The sequence below is a fragment of the Vanacampus margaritifer genome, chromosome 20, assembly GCF_051991255.1.
Source record: "Vanacampus margaritifer isolate UIUO_Vmar chromosome 20, RoL_Vmar_1.0, whole genome shotgun sequence".
NCBI lineage: Eukaryota > Metazoa > Chordata > Actinopteri > Syngnathiformes > Syngnathidae > Vanacampus > Vanacampus margaritifer.
In genome coordinates this window covers 12,786,227-12,794,426 of record NC_135451.1, presented here as the reverse complement: position 1 = coordinate 12,794,426, position 8,200 = coordinate 12,786,227, and the positions used below count along the sequence as shown (strand labels likewise).

Here is an 8,200-nt window from a genome sequence, read left to right as displayed (position 1 = left end):
TAGTTTGGCAAGAATGTTGTGGGGTAAAAAATAAATAAATAAAAAATAGCCCATCCGATCAAAAGAAAGCAATCTGGCTATGCAAATGACCGAAGTCCCGGCAGAGTGCGCCCGCCAGTTACGTGTTGAGAAACTCACTTAGGATGAGTGACAGTCGTCTCGGTCGAAGACTTGCAAACATGGCCGCCAAATGCCAAGTCGCTGTCCCCAGGTGCATGATGGGACACGGTAAGAGGCACGGAAAATGCCACTGCCTGCTCCATGTCGACATGAGGACTAAACCACAAAATGACAGATAAAAATATTCACAAAATAAAATATATATATTATAATATAATATAATAAAAAAAAAATAAGTTAGTTGTCATTTTTGTGTGGATTTTTTTGTTTTTGTTTTTAAATTTTAATAAAAAATTTTGGCGACACATATTATATTGTTACAATACTTGTTATGCTAGCAAGCTAACAGTAACATCTAGTCAGCTAGCTTTTTTTTCCTTCTTTTTTTATAATGCAATTAGTGTCTAAGTAAGTTATGGATCATAAGTGTTTAAAGTGTGGTTTTATTTATGGAATTAGGATGATGATGATTATGTTCTCAGGCGACTTTTGTTTGTGGAGCCGATCAAAGCCGGCGAGGCCTTGGAACGACATGAAGGCTCGGTCGCGCCGATCTGCTCGCCTTTCACCAACCGACAAGATGCACACGCTGGGCTTTTTTTCTTTTTTTCTTCCCTGGAAAGCATCCCAGGCACTTTTCCAAACAAGCACAACACTCGTTGATCGAGTTAATCTTTTGTGACGTCAATTCAAAGCTAACGATTGAAGCCTTTGCGTGTTAAGAGCTAAAAAAAAAAAAATACTTTATTTTCAGATTGCAGTTTGCTCTAGCAAAAAGTAGATTTTTTTTTTTTCACAAGGTGTGTGATTCGCAAAGAGACAAGACAGCGTGGTTTTTAACGATCTTTATTATCAATGAACGTTACCGTGGAGACACAAAAAATGTTCTCATGGAGTCACTCGAGTAGAGGAAGTCGTACTATTGTCATGTTGCACAAACATTTCACAACGCATCCGCGAGTCATAAATACAACAACCACGACGCTCTCCATTAAATAGATGGAACACTTTTTAGCACGTGGATATTTACGGTTATGGTCGGCAAGGAGTTATAGGGCAGCACCGAACAGATTTGAAAAAGTTACAAGGAAAAAAAAAAAAATGGAGTTACGGGAAAAAAGTAGTCATATATTTCAAGCTATCGTAATGTTTGCAGATGATCAAACAATTAACATCAACGTTGACGTCATTCAAGGAATCATACGTTTCGTAAACATTTTCTCGCTTGGAATTAGGACTCTATTCTAATTTTATGATATTACTCATAAAATGATGTTCTCATAACGGCTATCCTTGAGTAAACGGTACTATTATGATGCAATTCTTGCAATTGTAACTTCTAAGATTCTGTAATACAACTTTATTAGCGTTACAGTAAATTAGACTTTTATTCTCGTATTTCATGATGTTGTTCTCGCAATCAACCACTTAATTTTAAATATTTTTTTCCCTCTGGTTACTTAGTTTTAATTGTTCCAAAACATCAGTCATTTGAATCATTTGTACAATATTACAATCCATACAGTCAACTAACTGTACATACTCTTAGAAGTTTATATGCTTCATTTTTATAATAATAATTATATATATATTTTTCACGCTATGTGATGTCAAAGCTGGCCAGTGGCACGAGAAGGGTGCGTTCAGGTACGTCTGTACATCACAGGTGTCAATGAAAAGCATGTTTTCTTGACTTTATTCTTGTTTCCCAAAACACACACACATATCCAGTTATGACAAATGTTTCTAAAATGAAATTTTCTGTAAAATTACCCAAAAATGAATAAATAAAATAAATCACGTTTTGACAGTAAATCTTGCAATATTACATTTTTATTGGAATATTATACATTTATTATTAGTGTTGAGTTAATCATGGATTTTTTTCCCCTGTATGACAATGAATTAAATAACCTTTTTTTTTTGCAAAAATAAATTTTTCAATAATTATTTTATCTGCCATAATATTATTGCTTTAATCGCATTATTCATTCTTTAAAACAATAAAATAAACAAGAATTAAATTGTAAGAAAAAAAATGATTTTATTCTTGTATTTAATGGAAAAAGAAATTTTTATTCTAGTAAAAAATATTTTCTCATAAGTATAAAAAATAATTATTTCAATAAAATAGTAAAATTACATATAGAAGAGAAATAAAATAAGATTAAAGAAATATATTCTATTAAAACTCCAATTTTTTTTACACAATACTTTATCTTTATGAAATAAATATTTAATAAATTACATATAATAAATAAAAAAATAATCTCCAAATATTAAGTCATTGATTCTTGTTAAAAAAAAAAAAAAGTTCAACTCTCCCAAACCAGACATGCTTTTCATTGGCTGATTCATCGACCCCTCAACTTCAGGCATCCAATCAGCTTAGAGCCCCGGGGGGGGGGGGGAGACCAACTGGTCGTACCCGAACGCGACCCTTTGGCCACCGGACACACTGAAAGTATGTGAATATATATCCATACATAGAAGTCGAGAAGATGGCGAGCGAGCTTGAGGAAGAAGATGAAGACGAAGACGACGAGCTTCACTGAGGCATCGCTTTGAGGATGGCGTTCACCTCCTCGGCCACGGCCGTCAGCGCAAACTCAAACTGCTCCTGCGGGACAACGTTCGGGACAAAAAAGTACTCTCGTTCACATTTGAAGATAGTAATTGGTCCTGGTAGACGTCGAGCATGAAAGTATTTGGCGAGGCCAGCTTGGCTTTTGTTTGTCTTTTGTTGCTTTTTCCCCTCCAGAGCAAAGCAACAGCGTGATTGATGTTTTCCCCCCACAGAGCTGTTGCTGCTGTTTTTGCACTTTCTCCCCAGGCTCAGGGGCAACAAGAAAAAAAAAAAAAAAAAAAAAAAGAGGCGCGTAGGAGTGACGAGGCCTTTAGATGTGTCAACACACAGCCAGGCCCGAAGGGAAAGTCGATCGATGGACGGGCGGGAGCCGCCGGTGGCCGATCGGCTTTTTTTTCTATTTTCGAAGTCGTGTGATGTCAGAAATATGAAATGGGTCCAGCTCTGCTTGGATTTTTTGGGCTTCTAAGCCCCGCTGGGAGGGGCAGGCAGTTTTGCGCCCTGTGATGAGTAGACGGGGGTCCGGTTTGGTAGCAAAATTTAACACATTTCGCGCTGCGAATTCAAACTGGCTTCAGGGGCTGGAAATGAGTAAAAACAAAATGCCGGACCAAAATGGCCGACTTCTGTGTCTTTTTTGATAAAGCTTCGTGGGAATTTTAGCATTCAACTTGCGAGAAATGGCAAAAATGACTAAAACAAACAAAAGATTTTACACATAATTTTTGTTCTCATAGCTTTAATAAGAGTTTAGTTTTTAAAACGGAATATTGCACTTTTATTTTTGTAAAATTACGAATTGTTGCAATTTTCATAACATTTTTTATTTTTTTTTTCCATAATTCTTGATTGTGAAAATTACAAAAGTATTTTTTTTTATAAAATTAGAAATGTACCCTCAAAACATTACAACTTTATTCTAGTAAAATGACATGGTTTTTTTTGTCATAATAAAAAAAAAATTCTAACATTCTGACTTTATTCTTGTAAAATTTTGACATTTTTCTTGTAAAGGGACACAATTTGCTCTTTTTAATCCAACTTTATTTTATATATTTTATTTTTGAAAAATATGTGAAAAAAAAACTACACATTCAACCAGATTTGCAGAATTTTTAATTTTTTTTTTAAAATGAAACAAATAATAATAATAATAAAAAATATATATATATATTTTTTCCCCCTCCAAAATTTGTTGAAAACATTTAGAATATTTTTCAGCATTTTTTGAAAAAAAATTTGGGGTAATTTTTTTTTAAAAACTTTTTTTCTCCTCCCCAATAATACATTTGAACAGGTGTAAGTTTTACTATGAATATATTCTCACAAAATCCCCCTCATTAAATTCAGACTTTATTCTTAAATGACACATCTAGATTTCTCTGATGAAAGTAATAAATAGCAACTTTTATGAGCGATTATTTGTTGGCACTCGCTCACAAGAGTGAATATTTGGACTGTTCCCAAAAAAAAAAGACTTGTGGCTGGCATCCAATCAAATTTTCTTCACAAACCAAAGCGACGTCTTTTCTTTTCATCTCGCCCCCCCCCTCCCTCAAAACCACTTGAGCTCAAAGGCAGCTGGGGAGTGTGTGTGTGTGTGTGTGTGTGTGTGGGGGGGGGGGGGGGGGTCGGGGGGGGGGGTCTTACCTTTGTGTGGACCATGCCGGCTCTCTGGTCTCTCAAGTGCTCCAGGGTAGCGGCAATATCAATCTCTTTAGCACCTGCAACGCACGCACAAGATTGGAGGCAGTTGAAAGCAATCGGGCTAATCCAGCTCACATCTGTCCATCTCGTCGTTTCTTTAGAAGGCCGATTGCAAATGATTACGTTCATCCCTTGGGAAAGGCTCGGACGGCGGCCCGCAGATTTGCGCGTCTTGATCAAATATGCGAGAGGAGGTTATGCGAAAAGTGCCACGACGCTCTCGAGGTACGAGACTGGGCTGGTCCGATGACATCATCTCTTCTGGAGGATATCGGGATGATGTTTGTTTACTCGTCACATCTGTGTCCTATACTGCCCCCAGGAGGCAAATGTGGGCATAGCAGAAGGAGTGGCACGAAAACTGTTCATTATCAATATATTCTCATTAAATTACGGCTTTTGCCATGAGTTTATTCTCTTAAAATTGCTACTTTTTCTTGTAATATTATGAATACTACAAATGTATTTCTTAAATGTAAACTTTTGTCATTAAATTATGACAAATGATTCTCAAAGAATTCTGTTAATTTCTCATAACTTTGTTCTCATTATTACAACTTTAAATTTTTTATTATTATTAAATAATTAAATTGTTAAATCATTTTACCCTCATGAAATTGCCATCCCCCCCCCCTTTTTTGGGGGGAGGTTGTAAAATTCTGAATCAATTCTCACGGAATTAGATTATTTTTTCCTTAATAGACATTGACACTCATTCTTAATTCAATCAAAATAAAATTACAACATTGATTTTCACGAAATTGCTACTCCTTTCTTGTGGAATATTAAATTGATTCTTGGATTTATTTATTTTTTTGTCACTATACGTTCACAGATGTTATTTTTCTTTAATTAATAAAACTCCTAAAATTTCTTTCTCATATTTTTCTCATACTGCTTTATTCTTGTTTTAATTATACAATTTTCTTCTGAAATTAGGATTTTGAAAAATGTTATATTTCTCCTTCTATATATACTTCTCTATATTTATTATTATTACTATGTTTATTTAAAATCATCATTGATGATAACGCCCATTCTCACACGGATATACATGGTTGCATTATGCAAATGAGGGAGGTAAACGTAGCCAGTATGTTTGCAAACACAAGGCTGAGCGAAAGTATATATATATATATATATATATATATATATATATATTTTTTTTTAACGGAGGAAAAAGTAGTTGAGTGCTTCAAACACAACTTTGATGTGTAAGAAGGGAGGGCCGAAGTCCAGAGTAAACGAGAAGCCAAAGAAAAGCTTTCGAGGGCCAGATTATGTCCATTTTATACAAGGCAAGCGGGGTGGGGGGGGGGGGGGGGTGGGGGTGTGTAGGGGGGCATTCGGGGGGTGGGGGTTGTTGGGGCACGGCTCAGGGAACAAAAGGTTAAAAAGAGCGCGCCGGGCGTCTTTCATCGCCGCGGACAACGGGGGATATTTGTCACTGAAGAACCAGCGCCAGCCGCAACCTCTTCTAACGAGCGGCCATTTTGAGTTGGGTAAAGGGCAAAGTTGAGAGGTCAAAGGCCAGAGGGCAGGCCGAGCCATGGAGGGGCTCTTCTAATTGACGCAGGCTGACCTTTGGGGGCCTGAAAACATCCACAATGGACACAAAATCCATTTAGAATTTCCAACAATTTCACACGCTCCCTTTCAACTATTATTTCTGCCGCTTACTCAAAAGTTGTGACAGTCAGTATATTTGTGTCATACTGCCCCCCGGTGGTCAAGGCAGGCACACCATAGGCAGCTCAAGCAAGTCATGATGCACAAAGAGCTTAATATTTTACATTTGATTTAAATGATTTAAATATAGTACAATAGTATAAAGTGCTATTTTTTGTTTTTACAATTCAATTTATTTAACAACATTTTAAATTGGTGTTGGAAAGGATTAATGACCACTGTATTAGCAACTACGACAAATTGTATTCTCACTATTTTTGTGTGTGCATAGAATTATAATCACTATATTTGTAGAAATGGATGAATTATTCTTCCAATATCACAAAAATCATCAAAATGGATTAAAAAAATTGTTTTTTTTGTTTGCCCAGTACTGAAACATTGTTTTCATAACAATCATAGTTTTTTTTCAGAAATTCATGACTTTATTCTTATAAAAAAATAAAAATGTTTTAATGATTATCTAGGACTTCTCAAGACTTTTTTCCCCCTCATATTTTTGATAAATATTCTGAATTTATTATGCAAATATTTTAAGACTTTACTTTCCTAAAATTACAACATTGTTTTTTTTCTTTCAACAATATATAAACTTTATCCTCATAAAATTGTGATCATATTCCAACTTTTCAGCACAAAGCGCATTTTTCCCTCAATTTTCTTTAAGATAGCTAATAATACTATTGATGACTCTCATATGTTTGTTTGCGTTGAATGATGTAACAACTCAATATTATCGTTTATGTAACATGGGTTCATGCCTTGCATACATGCTACAAGCATGGTGTTTTTTTTGCCATCATGTGGCGTGTGAACGTATTTTTTCCGAATTTTGCTATTCACGGCAAAGGGTTCACTCCAAGACAAATAATAATAACGCAGCCGCGGAAAGATAAAAGAAAAAAACTCATCGAATGAACACATTGCTTGTATGAAACATTGATGGCAAACTGTAAATGAATTCCGTTTCATTGGCATGCATGTGCCATCTAAATTCATGCGGCAATCGTCATGCAGGTCGATGCGGCGTGACAGCAGCATAAATGACTAATAAATTACTAATGTTCATCTAGCTTCTTTTTTTTTTTCTTCCCGATTTCTCATTTGCGCGGAGGGGTCGGGGGCTTTTGTTCCCGCACCCCCCCCCCCCCACGTCACCCTCCAACGCATCACTCAGACCCTCGGTGGAAAAGCAGAGCGTTGCCACGGCAACGTTTACCTTTTGCCATCCTATTGAGGACCATGTCAATCAGAACGTAAGTCCCACTCCTGCCAGCGCCGTCACTGCAGGTTGACACAGACAGAAAAAGAGGACACAGATCATTAGACAAATATTGCAGATATCAAATGATAGGAGTTTTAGTCTCATAAATTGCCGCTTTTTTTTTTCTTGCAGGTTTGCAACTTTATTAAAATGAGTTTTCAGCGCCTAAATGTACATTTCAGGTCATTCGGTCAAAATCTTACACAATAGAATTAATTCATGGTAGAATCATATTAAGGATGCTAAATGACTCCAAATACAGCAAGAATTTGAGTCCATGTTTGGTTTAGGTTTGAGAGCCAATATTAAATTTTTATTGCTTTAAGAAATGGAAAGCAAAAAAAAAACAGTAACGCTAAAACTTCATTCTCATAAAAATAGAACTTTTTTTCTCCTGTGAATTACAAATTTATTTTCAAAAAAATTTCCCCCATCAAAATATTGAGACTACTTGGTTTTTGGACCATTTAATATTTTTGGACAAATTAATTCATGCATTTTTTTTCCTTCTAAAAATGGAGACTTTCCCTCATAGTCCTCCACATGTATTCTCGTTAGATACTAAAAACAATTCTAATATCACAATTTTTTTTGTTGTCGAATATTTTTTTAAATGTTATATTTTCATAAAAATCGCATTTTTAATCTGTTATACAAATTTCAATCCCACAAAGTTTGAAAATATATTTTTTCTTTTTGTGTGCCTTTTTCTTATGCTATAAATTTAAGATTAACAGCGTTTACAGGAACAATAAAAACACTATATTTTTTTGTATTTTAAAAGTGTAAACATTCAAGTGAGCATGATTACAATAAAAATAAAAAATATTATG

General features: G+C 35.2%; 1 protein-coding gene across 1 annotated transcript in view; it reads right to left on the bottom strand.

Annotated features, from left to right (window-relative positions):
- Nucleotides 1-950: 950 nt before the first annotated feature.
- Nucleotides 951-8,200, bottom strand: part of ptprn2 (protein tyrosine phosphatase receptor type N2) — a 119,768-nt gene continuing 112,518 nt past the window's right edge. Inside the window, exons 20-22 of the mRNA XM_077554516.1 lie at nucleotides 7,323-7,393; nucleotides 4,358-4,431; nucleotides 951-2,740 (exon numbers count right to left, since the gene is read on the bottom strand). Of these exons, the coding sequence (XP_077410642.1) occupies nucleotides 2,669-2,740; nucleotides 4,358-4,431; nucleotides 7,323-7,393 (217 nt within the window). The 3' untranslated portion in view covers nucleotides 951-2,668. The remainder of the gene's footprint in view (nucleotides 2,741-4,357; nucleotides 4,432-7,322; nucleotides 7,394-8,200) is intronic.